The sequence below is a fragment of the Citrus clementina genome, unplaced genomic scaffold, assembly GCF_000493195.1.
Source record: "Citrus clementina cultivar Clemenules unplaced genomic scaffold, Citrus_clementina_v1.0 scaffold_5, whole genome shotgun sequence".
NCBI lineage: Eukaryota > Viridiplantae > Streptophyta > Magnoliopsida > Sapindales > Rutaceae > Citrus > Citrus x clementina.
Window position 1 is genome coordinate 32,912,061 of NW_006262201.1, and position 17,562 is coordinate 32,929,622.

Below are 17,562 nucleotides of genomic sequence, written 5' to 3' on the forward strand. Positions count from 1 at the left end.
GCTTAGACTAGTTTTCATCTCTTTTATTTTTTTTATTCTTTCTTACTAAATCAATTTTATCTTTTTCATACTTTTCGCTACTAACATTATTAGTACTTATATACTTTTATAGTTTAAATTTGTGCTTTTGAATGGTATAAAACTTTTATTTTTAATTTTTACATAATGAGTATTGTTTCTTTTATTTTATTTTAGATTATAATAAGATTGAACTTTAGTAATTTGTGAACAATTTCATAATATTTACTTCATATATCACAATAAATTTTCGATAAGGAAAAGGGATGACGGAAGAGATAACAATGTAAAATAAGTAATTGATCAAATTATGTTTTTACAATAAAAATTTTAATTTAAAAAAGAACGTAGGGAAGAAATTAATGAGTTTAAATAATCCCACCTTTTCTACAACTACAAGGTTAGTGGGTTAGGGACTTGATTATAATCATTTAATAGCTCGTGTAAGAAATAGTAAACATTTAGGGACCCAGATATTATTATCCTAATATCATTCAAGTGCTACTGTTTATTTCGTATTTATAAACAATTATATTTATTAATATTTTTTCAAAAAATAATCACTCCCCACCTTTTTCCCTCCTCTCTCTTTCTCTTCTCTTTTGCCGACCAAATGAAACATTAGCAAGTAATCAAAACTCACTCATTCAATTCACTCACTGTGCATTCACACATTCACCAATGCAAGATCTCTTCGGCTCAGTGCGCCGATCAATTGTATTCCGTACGACGGCGGAGTCCACCACCGACGCACAAACGGCAAACTCACCGACGCCGTTTTCCGGAGGAAATTTGGTGGAAAGGTTCAATTCTTGCATCCGCAATTCTCGAGTTTTAAGCAAACACATTTCGCCGTCGGTAAAAATGTCGCCGCCGATCCGATGGCGGAAGGGCGAGTTGATCGGTTGTGGGGCTTTTGGAAGAGTGTATATGGGAATGAATCTTGATTCCGGCGAGCTTTTAGCGGTGAAGCAGGTCCTGTTATTTTTTAATTTTGATTTTTTTTTTGGCTATTGTTTTTTCTTGTCAATGAATAAAGTTTGATTTTTGGATATAGAGTTTGGTTTTTGATGTTGCTTCTTGTCAATTCTTTAGTGGGCACTCTTTGTGTTTCTTCACTCTTTTGCGCTTGGGTTCTTATTCTCCAAGAATAAAGTTTGATATTTGGGTTCAAGCTTGGTTTGTTGAGTTGCTTCCTGTGAATTCTTTCGTTGGTGTTCTTAATTATATGGTTGCAATTTGTATTTAAAATATAAGTCATGTAATTTTGGTTTATTTTGTACTAGGGTTTGATAGAGTTTGTTTTTCGTTGTTCTTTTTCAGGTCTTAATTGCGGCAAATTTTGCTTCAAAGGAAAAAGCGCAGGTTTGATTATGGACTTGTCATTCTAGTTTGATTTTTGATGATTTAGATATGTTTTGAGGTCTTAGTATCTTTTATACATGGCCGAGTTCAATTGGTCTGCTTGTTGCCTTAAGTAGGATCACATCAAGGAGCTTGAGGAAGAAGTTAAGCTTCTAAAAGATCTCTCTCATCCAAACATTGTTGTGAGTTAATAAGTATGATCTTCTGTTTTTACATTGAATTTATGATGTCTATTACTTTTCCAACTGAGTATGTCATTTTGGATCTGTCAGAGATATTTGGGGACGGTTAGGGAGGAGGAATCATTAAATATTCTGTTGGAGTTTGTTCCTGGTGGATCAATATCATCCCTTCTGGGGAAATTCGGACCCTTCCCAGAGGCTGTACGTCTCTGCTAACTGACCTTGCAAATTCTAGGTGTTTTGAAATGCTAATCTTATGTACCAATTTGTTAAGTAGGTTATGCGAACTTACACGAAACAATTGTTGCTGGGGCTGGAATATTTGCACAATCATGGAATTATGCACAGGGACATTAAGGTGCTTTTCTTACTTGTTAGAGAAATGTCTATGGTTTCTTACTTGTTCATTGCTCATAAACTAATGAACATCTTTTTTATATCCATCCATTTTCAGGGAGCAAATATCCTTGTAGACAATAAAGGATGCATTAAACTTGCAGATTTTGGTGCATCCAAACAGGTTGCTGAGCTGGTAATTTACCAATCACTCCACTTTCTGTTACATCTAAATTAATTTTTCTTGTAATTTGGAAACTGCTTCTTTGAATTATTAATTTATAAACCACTTCTACAGTTTAATCTATCTAACAAAATGCTTGTTACAATAGGCAACCGTTTCGGGTGCCAAGTCCATGAAGGGTACTCCATATTGGATGGCTCCAGAAGTCATTCGGCAGACTGGGCATAGCTAGTAAGTTGACTCTGCGGTGAACTTTTTAGATAATGAAGATCACAACTGTGGTCGATATTATTCTTTAACAAATATGATGGTCTAACTTTTCCTGATACTTTACGGCTATGACTTTTTAGCTCTGCTGACATATGGAGTGTTGGATGTACGGTAATTGAAATGGCCACTGGAAAGCCTCCTTGGAGTCAACAGTACCAGGAGGTATTCATTTTTCCAGCTGTCAACAGCTTGTTCGATATGGTGTTCTTTCTTACGTTGGCCTGACATGTTTCTCCAGGTTGCTGCTCTCTTTCATATAGGGACTACAAAGTCTCATCCACCAATTCCAGAGAACCTTTCTGTGAAGGCAAAAGATTTTTTGCTGAAATGTCTGGAAAAGTATATTACTTAATGCTATAAATTATTCTTTGCGCCTTTGACACCTATTATAGCAGTATTGAATATAGACTGTCTGAATTACATGAGGCATTAAGTTGTTTTCGGTTTGTTTTTTAATTACAACTGATAACACGATTGTTTCTAATCTCATGATAAGTGTTTCTTTTGTTCCATGGCAGGGAACCAGATTTGAGGCCAACAGCATCTGAATTGCTAAAGGTGATTCAATTTTGATTGCCCTTAAATACTAGAACATTGTTGTTCTTCAATTCTGCTATAAATATGTCAAATGACAATGATTGTGAGGAAAACTGTCCAGAAACAGTCAGACTTTTATATAGTTGCAAACGCTTATTTGTCAATTACTTGCAGCATCCATTTGTCACTGGGGATGACGAGGATCCTGTTTTACATGCTTCTGTCATGGTTAGTATATTTAAAGTATATTCTTGTATCATTCAAATATTAATTATCGTCATTTGTATTCTAATGTATTAATTTATTTGAATCAAATCATTTTTTTCTAATGACATACATTGTGATATGTTCAGAAAAGTTCTGAAATTCTTTCACCATCACATGTCGCCAACTTGGAAAGCCTGTAAGTATTACATATCTTCTGAATATTCTAGATAATACATTTTTTTTTTAAACCCGGAGATTTGTGACAATAGGATCAATTTGTTGCCAGTCAGATGTTGACCTCCCCTGGCTCAGCAGATATATGCAATTTGGATAGTGTTGCCAGTCAAATGTTGACCTCCCCTGGCTCACCTGGCTCAGTAGATATATGTAATTTGGATAGTCTGAGCTGCTCAAGAGTAATTGTGGAGAAATTGTCTGGAAGCATGCATGGATGGGTAACAAGTAATAGTAATGATGATCTGTGTCAGCTTGACCAAGAGGATTTTGTGGCTGGTGATAGAAAGCTTAGTTCTATTTTGGCACCTAATGACCTTGAAAAGGTGAGCAATTGCTTTATATTCTTTTGCAGCTTACATAATGTTTTAATGATGTAAGAGCTTTAAGAGTTACTAGTTACATGCTTTTTTGCTTGTTATTAGAGTTGTAATCCAATGTGCGAGCCTTCTGATGATTGGAGGTGGAAGTTTGATGGAAGTCCTGAACCAGAAAAAAATGAACTGAAACCAGACAGTGATGAGTCGCTTAAGGTGCCTGCAAGTCGCATCAATGCTTCTGGTGAGGAAGACAATGGATTTTCATTTCCTCGTGGTACTCCACTCTCTGAGGATGATGATGAACTTACTGAATCAAAAATCAAAGCCTTTCTGGATGCAAAGGTACTGGTTTGCATCAGAATTGGCCTTTTTGTGGTCATGTTAAATTTGATTTACATTACATTGATGATGCACTAAATTTTTTCTTCAGGCCTTAGAACTAAAGAAACTGCAGACGCCTTTATACGAAGAGTTTTATAACAGTTTAAATTCAGCTTGCTCTCCCAGCTTTGTGGAGAGCGTGTGTGATGAAACCTCTCCAAATTACTTGAAATTACCTCCTAAAAGCAGGTCACCCAGTCGGGCACCTGTTGGCACTTCACCTGTGGCCGTTGATGCAGTTAGCACAGAAAGTCCTGGTAGTAACGGCAATCGAGCATCTAATATTGGTGTTGCAAGCAACATATCTGCACAAGAAAATTCATCCCCTCAGCCAGAGTCATGTAGTCCCAGGTTGATTCATGGGTATTTTTTTTAGGTATTTCTTTATATTGATTTCTTCTTAGCTGTTGACTAATATGAGTTAGAATGGGTCTACTATTTGCAGTATGAGTTTTTCCGAGAGACAGAGAAAGTGGAAGGAAGAGCTTCGCCAAGAGCTTGAGAGAGAGCGAGGTATATATTTCTTTGTCCTTCCCACACTTCCCGCCCCTCCCCAACGTTTCTTCCTTTTAAAAATTATGTATAATAATTCTCATGTAGCAATGGCTTTGTACAGAGCAAGCTTAACATTTTGTGTACTTCAAACATGATTATGAAAAGCATTGTTTGCAGAGATGATGCGCCAAGCAGGCGTGGGGGGGAAGTCATCATCTCCAAAGGATCGAGTTGTAAATCGGCAGAGAGATCGAACAAGGTTTGCATCTCCAGGAAAATAATCTTGCATTTCAATGCTGATCCTCACAGAGAAATTGAATCATGAGTTCATCTTAAAAAATACACAGTTGGTTTGGCGGAGCAGTGAAATAATTTGGTTTGGCAGACGCTTCAAATCAACAAGTGCTTGTTGAGGCTAAAATGTGTATGCAATTTTTTTCCCCCCTTTAGAGGCCAAGCTGGAGTGTTGTTGCTGATTCTCTGCCACCGCATCTTTTTATTTGTTATTTTTTTTGGTGGTTTTGCTGGGGATGTGAATGCTCCTCAAGTTTGTATCTAGTGCGTACAAATTGTATTGTCAGATGTTGATTAATCATCTTGATCATCAATATTACATCTTTTTTAAGCCGTATACAGACATCTTATACAGACTTAGATCTTACATGTCATTTTCTCTTCCTATGCCATCTCTTAAAACACTCACATTTTGTCACGCTTCTGTTTCGAAGATTCATTTCAGCAGCAGAAACAGGTTTTACGAAAGGAAAAAAAAAATTAAAAAAATAAAATTAAACACACCCAGAAAGGTAATATCAATTGGCAATGCTAGCATTCACATGTTATTGTTGAAATGCATCACACAACAATGAAAGAAGAAAATCACTTCTGTGAAGGAAAAAAGAATCAACTATGAACACCATTTGCAATTGAATCAAAGAAAAGGACACCTTTAGATTCTCCCCATTGAGAATCGCTTAGGCACATAAGTAGGACGCTGTTTCAATCCACTCATTTGCCCATCACACTTCTGTACAGTTTTTCTGCTCTTCAATGGAGACACCAATCTGTTTGCCAATCTTGAAGGTGAAAATGATCGACGCAGTTTTGATGCTGTTGACAACTTCGGGGACTTCTTGCTTAAGTTTGTTGACCTTGTGGGCGAAAGAGAAGAAATCACTGGTGGACTTTTGATTTTCACTTGAAACTTGGAGGCCGAAGGCGGGGACTTAATCAAGAACTTGTGTGGAGTAGTTTGCTTGTTTCTTGTAATAACTGGAGACCTTATCTTGCTCAGTTTTTGCTGCTGCGAAGAGGGTGTTGAAAGAAACAAAGGTTGCTTATCTCTTGCAATAACTGGAGACCTTGTCTTGCAAAACTTTTGCTGTTGTGAAGGTGTTGCACGAAACAAAGGATTTGGAAACATTACAGTCTTTTTAGTCCAAGGCTTGTTTCTGGGTGACACTCTATTTGCCAAGTATCTGTTGTTCTCCTTATCAAGTTCTATTACTTTTGGAGGTGAAACCTTGAAATTGATTCGTGATTGAGCCCTTTGACGCTTTGGAGAATCAGATTCTGATCTAATCAATTGCAGCTTATTCTGCTTTTCCTTCTTTCTTCTAACTCTCAGCTCGGTGTTTTCAGGATTTGGCCGGTGGTTTCTCTTTTCAGTCACAGGTGTTTTTGGATCTTCAATTGTAATTTTCTTGGTCTTGGTAGCAACTGCAGCCACTATTTCTCTTGCAAATTGAGTTGCTTGTAGAATTTCTCCCACTGTTTCGCCTACTAGCATTGCTGGTAACGACATTCCACGCCACTCACCTAAAAAGATCTAAATTGTTAGCACGCAACTCCATTGATATCAAGCTTGGTGATGAGCAAATAATCTGACCATCGGACACAATATGCTGATTATAGCAATAGCACTAACCTCCTGCAGGTGCTGGAAATTTTCCCTTGGGAGATTTTCTAGGGGTAGCATTCTTGATCCTGCAAATTACCAAGCAAACGAACATATTCGCACGGAATGATTAAAATTATCACGCTGATGACCTCATTAGAAAATAAAAAGTAAAATTCAAACCCAGAATTGATATCATACCTTAAAGACTCTTGCTTGCACCTGAGACTAGTTCTCAAGTAACCTCTAGTACTTCTGGGACTGAGGCTAACCCCAGAAATCATCTTAGTCCCTCCTGTTACTGTGTATTGCAGCTCTTGCAATCTTGCCATACATTTGTCCACCTTCATAAGCCAACCAACAAATAACACAAACCCACAGGTTAAAGAAAATTAAAGAAGAAATTCAAATCCCCATTGGCAGAAAATTGTCTACGTGGCTGCTGAGAAAACTAAGGAAACCAAAAAAGAATAAAAACTCTGATATGAATTATACTTAGCTAGGCCTAGAGCAGAAACTGTTTATGATCATTCTTAAGTTTAGAGAAACAAAGAAAACAATTAAAATCCCTTTGAGAAGAACATTCTCTGCTTGGTTACTGAGAAGACAATGGAAACAAAATAATTCAAAGATCTTGAAATTGTTACCACAAGTAGAAATTATTACAACCCCATCTGCTGATAATATGAAAAAAACCAAAAGAACTAAGAGAACAAAAAAAAAAAGAAACGCGTTTGAACTTGTGACTCAGATAAGCCTAATGCAACCCCAGCAATTTAAACACCTTAAAAAGGGAAAATCAAAATCAAAGACCCCAGCAATTTTTTTATATAACAGCATTATTGTACCTTCTTTACAGTTTCTCTGAGAAGCATGGGATTAAGAGGAGCCAAAACTTTCCTCTGCTTTGGTGGGGTTCTTGCAACCATTATTATTATTTTTAGCCAATGGTAGCTCAAAGCAAGAAACTCAACTGTGGGTCTCTTTCAAGCTCCGCTCCTCCACTACTCTTTTTCTTCTTCTATTAAGGGTCCATAAGCTTTTAACTCAAATGGGGGTCTTATCCACTTACAGTTTATCTTCTTCTTCTTCTTTCTTAATCACTTGTTCCGCAGAAGAAACTGTTAGCTTTCTCTTTCACTTTCTGTTGAGTTTGAGTTTAACTCAGTGAAAAAAGTCAAAATAGAGATATTGCACTTCAACTTTTGTAACGGATCTTTTTGTTCCAACGGTCCAATCTATCCTGTACGAGTATTAGCTATTAAGAACGTATGCAAACGGCTACTTTTTTGTTTTTAAATTCTTTCTTTGTAGCATTATTGTATTTATAACTTTGTTATATCTTTTCAAAAAAAAAAAAAAAACTTTGTTATATTAATTTCTCTATTTCTTCTTGAAAGTGAGAGAATTATTGCTTAGCCGTTGATCATAATGAATCAAACGGTCGAGGGACTTTTTGAATTTTGACTTTACGAAGGGTAGTGATTGCATGGTTGAAGCACAGTATGAGCTTGCATCGAGATCCACGTGTTATTATCCAAACGTGATATATTTTAGAAAATCACTTTGTAGCTATTTGCAACGATTACTCTTCATAAAATTTTCATTACCAAGACTCTTGAATGGAGAGAAAAAGAAATGGAACTCCAACACAGTGAAAAATAACTGATTTTTAGTAAGTAAGAAGCATACACTTGAAAAGCATTCTAGATAGAGTTCTATAACAAAAACAATCACAGAACAACGAGAAGAAATATACTCTGTTATTGTATTGATAACAAAGACTGTTAAAAATTTGTTTTAGTTTTTATTTTTTCATTCGTCGCATCTCAATTGAAGGTTTGAGAAGGCAATAATGATCTCCTGTAGTTCCTCATGCCTCTCGCCTTCAAAGGACTCCACACAAGTGTTTTCCTTTGCAGTGCAACAACAGTTGGATGCTTGGGCTTCCAAGAACCCGGTGCCTGCGTAGGGGGACTTCCCATGAACTTACTACTGCACCTCATTGCTGTTGGTGTACTTTCCAAAGCTGTGTTGAGCTCCGGCATGGGAGAAAACAGTTTCGAGTATCTTGCCTTTCGTGGATCCCTCATTAATGATTGCCTGCCGATTGCATTTCCATTTTGATGTCGTGATAGAGAGGTGTGGAGTGGTGTTGTCATGTGTGAGCTTGTTTCTGGGCGGAGGGTAGCAATGGATACCCGTCTCTTTGGCTGAATAGCTTGTGTTGTTGAAGGAGTAGGTCTGACGGCAATTGACATCCGTCTTGGAATCATAAGCATTTTAGCATTTGTTGGGGCTGTCATTGTGGTTCTCTGAGTGTTTTCTTTTCCCTCGGATGCTGCCATTGTGGTTCTCATAGTGTTTTTTTTCTGAGGAGGGCGAGGAGATTGTGGAGGCACGAAGTTACTGATTCTTCGTAATGGCATCCTCATTTTTGAAGGAGCCAATGGTGGCTTTTTCTCTGTCTTGGTCTTTACTGCAACTTGTTTAAGAGTTGACCGAGTAGATGTAGCAGCAAAAGCTCTCGTTTCCTGCTTTATTCTTGTTTTCCTTTCCTCAGCTAATTGATTTTCCAGGTCCTTGACCTGTTATAAAGATTCAGTCTGGTTAGCAAAGTGAACAAAAACAATAAATAACACTAAATCCCTACGATGCCTGCATGGTAGAACAGACTTTCTGCATTTTCATACTCTTAAAAGGAAGCTATAATCATTTAAGAAGAGAAGAACTCAATGAACACACTAAATTAAGGATATGATAGGAAGTTTTAAACTAGACCATCATATTTAATTACCTTTTCTTGAAGGGCTCTGCAGATATGTTCTCTGGCAGCGAGCCTTAATTGTACAGACTGCAAATTGTCCTGCAACTTCTTCGTCTCCTTCTCATCCTGCTTTAACTTTTCTGCCTGTCATATAGCACAAAGCTTGAATTTCTGCAATTTGAGAGATCGTCTAAATTGTGTAAAAGCTTAAAAAGGATACATACCATTTGCTTGTACTTAAAAAGTTCAGAAATGTCTGATTGTTTCCGAGCAGGACCACTTTCAATTCCCCGAACTCGGCTGGCAAAATTCAGTGAACAAAGGGTCTCTCCAAGGTCTGAAGAACTTGGGCTGATCTGGACAAACATCAGAGTCTTGCAATCTCCACCTTCATTTTGTATTCCAGTTAGTATTATTTCTTCTAAAGAAGACCATGCACTTAAAAAAGAAAAAAAAAATGGGCCAACGGAGATTTTAGGGGCCAAAAAGTATATTCTGGAATCCTCCACAACAGGGTAAATAACCTTAGAACTTGCAGGGAAGGGCAATTGTGGAGGATTATACTCCAAATATAAGAATGCTAAGGCAAAAAAAGCTCACCTAGAGAGCTCTGCAAAATATGAGTGAGCTTCGAGTTCCTGGTTTTCACATAAGAATAGAATGTTTGTAAGATATTTTGGGTAAACAGTAGTTAATCAAGGAGAGAAAGAAGTGATGAACCTGTACGGAATGTGGCCTGATTTAGATGCCAGAGCAGATATAACATCACCAAGTGCAGAGAGAGATTTATTTATAAACTGAGATTCCTTCAACCTCTCACCATCAACTTCAATCTTCCCCACACGTTCACTGCCTGCCAAGTCTACCAGCCAGAGGTGACTCTTAGTCTTCTGCCCATTTATCAGATTCTCCCCCTTCACAGTTACTCGCAACAAGCTACATGAAAAGCAAACAATGTTTGCCAGCTCAATCTACGGATATTTCGGTGACCTTTTTATTTCATTACATAGTCTTCCATAAATCACTCTATCAGAATTAGAAATTACCAGTGAGACCGGCTACTGAGCTCATTGGCATTGGTGGATCCAACAGATCTAACTCTGGCTCCAGACTTAAGTAGCTCCCACACTTCCTCTGTACCATATACTTGAGCTTCAGTGAGTCCTGGCACTTCTTGGGTACCACCTTCTGCTGCTTGCTTTATCTCCAACCTTCATCCAAATAAAATTTAGATATATTTGTTTATTCCAATAAAAATTAGTTATTACCAGAAGTTACAAGATCAAGAGCTAAAAATATATCACCATGTCCTAAAACCAGAACAAAACTCTTGATTAGTTTAGTTGTGTAAAGCAGAAGCATTTTAAAGGAGGCCTGGATACATACATTTAAGGAATCAACTTGGTGCCATTAATGGAATGAAAATAATCAATCAATATCAAAGCAGAAAATATCTTACAAGTGAGATAAGGGAACTCACTTCTTAGGAGGCTGGTTGGAGTTTTCTACCAAAAGGTCCCTTATCTTCTCATTGTATACCTCTAACATGCTAACAAATAGCTCATATCTCATGATACCATTTCTGTCTTTGGAAACACGGAACAACTCCTCCAAAGTCCTGTAGTTCACACCCCTATTTTCAGGTGTTCCTTCCATTGTAAATGTCTTCCCAGTTCCTGTTTGCCCGTATGCAAAGATGCATACATTGTACCCATCCAATACCGAAGTCACGACAGGCTTAGTTTGCGCGAATACAGCCTCTGCATATTTTAGAAACACAAGATTAAGAACTTAAACAGTTGCAATATTTATGGAAATTAATTACTTATCACTAATATAAAAAGCCCTGAGATTACAGATTACCTTGATTGTCCTCAGGCTTAAACACATAATCAAACTTGAATTGCTTTTTGGAAGAATCAGAGGAAACAATTTGTAGCTCATTTTCTTGTGATGAGTCAAACTCGACTACAGAAGTGGATCCATTAGCATTTTCAGCTTTGTTTAAAGGCCTACATCTGCAGAAGACCCTAATATTGCCTTTCAACTCAATCACTTCATTGTAAAGCTGCTTCCTCTCAGAGGATACATCTACATACTTCTTCTTCAAAAGTTCATGTTCATTATCTAGAACCAAGAACAGCAGTCAAAAAACCAGTTAAAACCAAAGAAAGAAGAAATAAAGGAAAAACAATTGCTAAAACCAGTTAAAACCAAAGAAAGAAGAAATAAAAGAAAAACAATTGTTAAAACCAGTACTAATTTCTTACTGAGCAGCCGGAGAGTATCTAAGACATCGGGGCCTGGAAAAGAATCAGTACTTATGCTCTTCACATGATGTAAAAGACTTGTGTGATCTCTCTTCAAATTCTGGAACAGGAAGCATCAATATCAATGCAAAATCCAACAAAAAATAATACAAACAATGAGAGAGCTCAAAATTCTATAAGTTGAAGTGAATATAAATTCTATAAGCTCAAAAGTTCATGAGGGTCATTAATCTTTTGAATTACTGAATAGATTATTCTTTTGAATTGCCGAATAGAAAAGGGTAAAAGAGTCAAATTTTTACCTCAATTTCAGAGCTCAAGCATGCAATCTTTTGCAGTAGTGGAAGAGCTGGCCCCTGCACTGGAGAAAATTCTCGTCTTCCATTCGATACACTATCCTCATCCACAGAATTTTTAGTATCTTCTACTCTTTCTAAAGAATTTGTAGTTTCTTCAACTATTTTGAAAGCAACAATTAAATACCATTCCATGGGTACACAAATTACAGTAAATAAATAAAGCAGTACAAAATCCTTCGATGGTCAGTTAAAACTAAAATATTAGGATTCAGAAATGGAAAATAAAGGTTCTAAATCACACAATTTTCTTATTTCTGAGACTGAATTGAAACATTAACCTTGATTCACACGCATTGAAAGTGCATAAAACTAAGAGGAAAAGGAAACCAATTCTCTCATTAGCCAAACTCAGGACTTAATAAAACCCTAAAACTAATCTCTCTTCTTCTTTTTTTTAATAAAAACAAGAATCCGAAAACCTAATTTCTACATTCAACTCAAATCATAGAAAAAGAAATTATATTATCAACATTTCTTCTTCTAGAATTAAAGAAACGGTAACATAACTTAGCATTAAATAAAAAAAACAAAATACCTTGAAAATCACTAACCTGAGTCACAAGATTCACTCTTTAAGGTATGATCTGAAGAAAAAGGTAAAATCGAAAACAGAAGCAAAGATAATCATAAATCTAGGGTTTTATCTGAAACAAGAACAATAAAAACAAATAACTCTTCGAATTGCGACAACAAATGAAGTATAAAATGAAAATAAAACCTGTGTTAGAAGAATCGAAGTTGGTGTCGGGGTTCTTGGAGTCCATTTTTCCGGCGTTTGATTTGAAGAAAATGATTTCAAAAATTGATGATATTGAAAGCGAAATTCGACTATCTAGAGTGAGAGAGAGAGAGTGAGGGAGAGAAGAGAGAGAGAGATTTGGAGCGTTAAATGGAAAGGAGGGATTTGATTTTGAATTGAAATGAATGTCAGCCGTTGATTGAATTTTGAAAGCGCTTCTGAGCTCTGATTTCTAACGGCTATATATGTATCATGTAATAAGGCGTTGGATTCGGAGCGTATGTTCGGATATTTGGGTTTGATTATACGGAGCTTCGAATCGCTAAAACGGTTTAGGTAATCACGTTATTTCGAGTTTAGGCCTTCTGGGTTATTTTACTCCTTTTATTTCAATTATTAATTTTAGCTAAAAATAGTATTTTTTTCTTTTTTTGTTCGACGGGAGAAGAAAATATAATTATGCACGTTAATCGTTTAAATTTTATAAAATGTAATACAATTAAAAGTAAATATTTCTTATATTTAAATTTCATACCATCTATTAAAATTATTGAATCTTTCAAAATTATTCGGGCAAAATCTTTACCAACAAAATTAAAACACTTGTATTTAAAAATAATGTGACATATTTTTCAGTCTAACGAATTATCTGATGGCGATGCTATTAGAAGTCACATATGTCAATTATTCATTTGTTTGCAAAAATATTACAATCTTAATACAAAACTATAAAAGCTATCCAGTTCAAGGTGTCCGGCAATTGGTGGTTAGCTTTTATGGCTTCTTCTTCAATAGCAAGCTGCTGTTTCTACAGCAACTCTCCATTAACACCAAGCAATTCAGCCTCAACCTCAACCGCTCATTTTGCCTTATCTTTTTCTCACACTATCTTCGATGGGTCCACCAATATTTCATCACTAAAGAAAGCACCTTGGTCTAGCTCAAGAACTTATGCCAAGTTTGACAAATTCCAAGGTGACAATCTTGAGGAGACCCCAAATACATCTCCTGTTGAGACACAGGAACAAGCAGTTCAAGAAGAACAACAAGAAGGAGATGACAGGTTTCTTCTTCTTATCATATGAGCTCTATGGATAGCGTTTTTATTTGGGTATTGCTTCTTTTTGGCATTTGGGTTTTTGTTACTCAATCTATAACTAATCAACTCTCTCTCCATATGGTCATAAATGAATACTAAGGAGGACTATTAAGTTGAACTGATACACTCAGAATCATGGTAGTAATTTAGGCTTGAAATGCTTCATTTTTTATTGAATTGTGAGATGAGATTTGACTGTTGATGTTATTCATTCTATGTTTCAGCTGCTTGCCTTCTGATTTGGAAGGTGCTGTCAGGCAATCAAGTCAAGCAAGCTCCTTGTTTGTTTCTGCAGGAGGAATGAGAGCAATTGTAAGTCACAATTAAGAAGTTTTATTGGACGTCTTTTCTCCTTTTTCCATTGAGAATACATTGAAAAAAAAAATCATTTTTAACCTGTCCAGAGTGACCTCTTGATTGCTTTTAAGTTCTTGATTGCAGGTCGAGCTCTTGATTCCCCAGCTGCAGTTTCTAGATGATGAAGGTGCACAGGCTGAACTCTGGGAATTGTCGAGGCTTTTTGTGGATACTCTTATTGAGGAAACAGGATCTCAGGTTAGTTGGAAGTGTTGCTTCAAGTTAAACAAATTTAGTTTAAGGGTATCAACTCTTATGTGGTGGTAAAATGTGAGAAAGTCTCAATAATGATCAAACTTAACTTTTGCTATGAAGCTTGAAATGCCTGTAACCAAAGCTGAGAAATGTAAGAAGTGTGATCTTTTAGTTAATGCAATATAGAAACCTTGCTTCTATATTTAATATTACCACCATAACTACCTCCATATTCAGTAACATGTACCAGGAAACATATATGTTATATCAGGACTCGAGGCCTTCACTTTCTCTCTTAATATTGTAACTTAGTTTTTGCACATTCGATATGCAAGCTTAATTGCTGCTTTTTAAACTTTGATTTTCAGAGAGTAAAAGCCATATTTCCGGACGCTGGTGCTGCTGCACTTCTAAAATATCGGTGGAAGGATGCTGCTTTTGGATTCTCCAGGTAATTTCCCCCATATTGATGATAAATCACTGTACAATATTTCGTAATTTCTGAGTGATATATCATTTTAGCTCACTCTAATATATTGAACTCCATGAAGAAATTGATGTATGATTCTTGTGTCACACCATGCAGCTTAAGCGATCGAAAACCTGTGGAGAAAGAAGATGAGATTATTGTTATGGTTGTTCCAGACTATCAGATGTTGGGATATGTAGAAAAAATTGCATCAGATCTCTCAGATGATCCAGTATGAATCTTAACTTTCTTTTCTTTAAGCAGCAGTGCTTATCACAAACACATTTCTGATATAAGCGATCAGTTTTCATTATCCTTATGAAAAAATAAAGCAGCTTTCAGAGATTGAAGAGAAAATTATTCCCAAATTTCTTTTTTCAAATTGGAAATATCATCCTATCATTATAATTCTACTTACATTTATCTTTATAGGGCAAGTTTGCATCACTTAAATGGTATATAGCCTCCAATAGAATATCCCTCTCTCTTGTACATATCCAGTTAGGAGTACAAGCTTTCTCATAGTTTTTCCTTGTATAATGCTAGCCAAGGCCTCTTATCATGTGGAACCCACGTCTTATTAGCGAGGATGTTGGAGTTGGTATTAATGTTCGCAATTTGAGGCGGTACTTTTTGAGGTAAAATTTTCATCATTTGACATTTTGATGTGTTCATGCATTTTACTATGTGTCTGATTCTACTTGCATGAAGCCTTAATTTTATGTTAAATTATACGAAACCTTTTCCTCGTTGATAAGTTGGTTAGATAAATTTCTTAAGCTATTTACATTTAGTGCTCTTTTGGCCTCACTCTGTCCTTAGATCTTCAAATAGAAGCATTTGGGCTTGAGTGCAGACTCAGACAACATTTTGTCCAATGGTCTTCAATTGATGTCTCATCTAATTACAAATATTCTATTGCTAATTTTGTCCTTTCTTTGCATCCAACTTTTAATTTTAATATCCTTGCTTCAGCTATACTCAAATCTTTTGACACCTGGAATTGGTTTTAGATACAGCTGCATTTCATAATTTTGATATTTACTGCCCTCATGTGATAACACTAATTGAGATTCTACATTCATGTTTAAACACATTTTTCTTTTGATCTTATTGTCAATAATTTTTCAGCAATTAATCATGCTGCAGTAACTAAATCTTATCCTGGTTTATGTGCAGCACTTTCACTCCAGTTTACTCTATGAGACCTCTTCCATCTGGTGCCGTGTTCAGATGTTATCCGGGGTAACTGTCATTTTACCTTTTATCAGAATTCTATCATGTCAACATACACGCATGTGGTAGATGAATGTCCCAAATTAATCCCAGTTGGCAATGTGAGATTTTTTTACCAAATCAGCATTACATGTTCACTTATCTTTGCCACAATATATCAGCTCAGGTTGGGTTGCCTGCTTTAGGCCGGCCAGTTAAAAAGTTTTCTGCCTTGTTTTACGTGATTTAGTTTGGTCTTTGTTTATACCTCTGCCTCTCATTCTATCTTTTCTGATAAACAACAGATTATGGAAGGTGTTTTATGATGATAAAGATAGACCGAATAGGTATCTGCTAGCCAAAGAATTAGTTAGCCGTCCGAATGCTGATGATCTTGAGGTCAGATAAAAAGAAACTTTTTCTGAACTTTTCACTCCAGATGACTTTATAGACTACGATTACCTTCAATGTTTTCTTTTCCATTTTCTTTTTCCTTTGGCAGATAATATTTGGAGAGGTAGAAGGAAAGTCAGATGAGGGTCCATCTTTGTTCAGTCAAGCGGCAAGTATTTTCTCATCACTAAATCGATTCATGAAAGCAATTTCAAAGTAACTCTTCTTTAATGTATACATAATTGGGTTAGTTCTATTCCTCAAGCTATGGCTCTGCTCAAGTCTGTTGCAACATTTATTAAGGATCCCGCACATCCAATGTTATCTTAAGACTCTCAAGTCTCAAAACTATTTTGAACCCAGAAAGATAAAAAGAAAGCACCACATCTGCTCCCATATTTTGCAGATCATCTGTACACTTTCACTACACCTTCCTATCATCATTAACAACAGTTTCCTATAGGATATGGATATATGATGCTTTTGTAAAACAATTTTCCCCCCCTTTTTCATGCCTCATTTCGTTTCCTTGATGCTTTAGTTCTCTGTGCTTCATGTGTTCAACAGTACGAGCTCACTGTGAATTTAAAGTATCCCCACCAAATACCCCAATAATGAAACCATTCTGGGATCAATCTCAATTCTCACTTCAGGCATTTTCTAAATTCTTCCTCAAAACTCATCTTGTGCAAGTCCCGCGCGAATTACAGTCGAGGAAGGCCCATCAAGCTCTTCAGCAAACTCAAAAATGCTCGAAGCATCTTGCACGTTTGCACATACATGTCTATATCAGATTGAACCCCTAACTTCCACATCTCAAGTAAGGAGCCTTATGGAGGTTCGAAGTCAGTTTTGTTTGTTAAGATGACGCTGACATAGACTGATGAGCTGACAGTTTAATGGATCCACTTTGCATAGTTAGTTATAGTTGGTTACAACTTACAACAGCAAAAAAAGATTCTGAAGCAGGGGACTGGTGACCAGTGATAATTTGCCGGTGAGCTACTCTTTATGTGGTGAGGACTGAGAAAATTCATGCAGGTGCGATTTTGTTCTATGCAACAAAATCTGTGACTTCCGTTCAAGCATCGTGATTGAACCCTACCAAATTTTAAAGTAACGTTTTGAAATGTGATGTTCACAATGCATTACCCACTGTTTCTACATGATCATACCCACTTAAAAACCACGCAACATTATATTGACAAAACTAGCTTTGGTCTATCACACGCTAATTCAACTATGGTAAAACTTGCCTGATCTAATCGATAGA

General features: G+C 36.3%; 4 protein-coding genes across 6 annotated transcripts; 2 read left to right on the plus strand and 2 right to left on the minus strand.

Annotated features, from left to right (window-relative positions):
• Window positions 1-597: 597 nt before the first annotated feature.
• Window positions 598-5,174, plus strand: LOC18042178 (mitogen-activated protein kinase kinase kinase 2). Of its 2 annotated transcripts, none has more exons than XM_006433257.2 (17): window positions 598-993; window positions 1,342-1,383; window positions 1,500-1,565; window positions 1,656-1,766; window positions 1,843-1,923; window positions 2,020-2,097; window positions 2,234-2,316; window positions 2,436-2,517; window positions 2,594-2,694; window positions 2,874-2,913; window positions 3,067-3,120; window positions 3,246-3,295; window positions 3,386-3,659; window positions 3,759-3,995; window positions 4,084-4,385; window positions 4,480-4,547; window positions 4,707-5,174. In XM_006433257.2, exons 1-17 carry the CDS (start codon window positions 700-702, stop codon window positions 4,808-4,810), a joined length of 2,067 nt encoding a protein of 688 aa, XP_006433320.1. In that variant the 5' UTR covers window positions 598-699; the 3' UTR covers window positions 4,811-5,174. The 2 variants fall into 2 exon arrangements, with proteins under 2 accessions (XP_006433320.1, XP_024038846.1); XM_024183078.1 differs by having other exon boundaries at window positions 2,020-2,085.
• Window positions 5,175-5,343: 169 nt separating this feature from the next.
• Window positions 5,344-7,597, minus strand: LOC112097710 (microtubule-binding protein TANGLED). Its single transcript, XM_024183079.1, has 4 exons — window positions 7,275-7,597; window positions 6,628-6,770; window positions 6,457-6,515; window positions 5,344-6,347 (listed from the first exon to the last, which is right to left on the minus strand). Exons 1-4 carry the CDS (start codon window positions 7,353-7,355, stop codon window positions 5,479-5,481), a joined length of 1,152 nt encoding a protein of 383 aa, XP_024038847.1. The 5' UTR covers window positions 7,356-7,597; the 3' UTR covers window positions 5,344-5,478.
• Window positions 7,598-8,143: 546 nt separating this feature from the next.
• On the minus strand, window positions 8,144-12,697 carry LOC18042179 (kinesin-like protein KIN-14S). The gene is made up of 12 exons (XM_024183077.1): window positions 12,541-12,697; window positions 12,374-12,406; window positions 11,766-11,920; window positions 11,464-11,563; window positions 11,057-11,320; window positions 10,674-10,953; window positions 10,240-10,404; window positions 9,914-10,129; window positions 9,794-9,831; window positions 9,418-9,581; window positions 9,224-9,337; window positions 8,144-9,014 (listed from the first exon to the last, which is right to left on the minus strand). The coding sequence occupies exons 1-12, from the start codon at window positions 12,584-12,586 to the stop codon at window positions 8,256-8,258; spliced, it is 2,334 nt and encodes a 777-aa protein (XP_024038845.1). The 5' UTR covers window positions 12,587-12,697; the 3' UTR covers window positions 8,144-8,255.
• A 151-nt stretch (window positions 12,698-12,848) lies between these two features.
• LOC18041776 lies at window positions 12,849-16,734 on the plus strand. 2 transcript variants are annotated; one of them, XM_024183080.1, is made up of 10 exons: window positions 12,849-12,897; window positions 13,305-13,624; window positions 13,885-13,972; window positions 14,102-14,215; window positions 14,581-14,663; window positions 14,799-14,913; window positions 15,228-15,319; window positions 15,861-15,926; window positions 16,202-16,295; window positions 16,399-16,734. In XM_024183080.1, exons 2-10 carry the CDS (start codon window positions 13,338-13,340, stop codon window positions 16,507-16,509), a joined length of 1,050 nt encoding a protein of 349 aa, XP_024038848.1. In that variant the 5' UTR covers window positions 12,849-12,897; window positions 13,305-13,337; the 3' UTR covers window positions 16,510-16,734. The 2 variants fall into 2 exon arrangements, with proteins under 2 accessions (XP_024038848.1, XP_006433322.1); XM_006433259.2 differs by lacking the exon at window positions 12,849-12,897 and having other exon boundaries at window positions 13,275-13,624.
• Window positions 16,735-17,562: the final 828 nt, after the last annotated feature.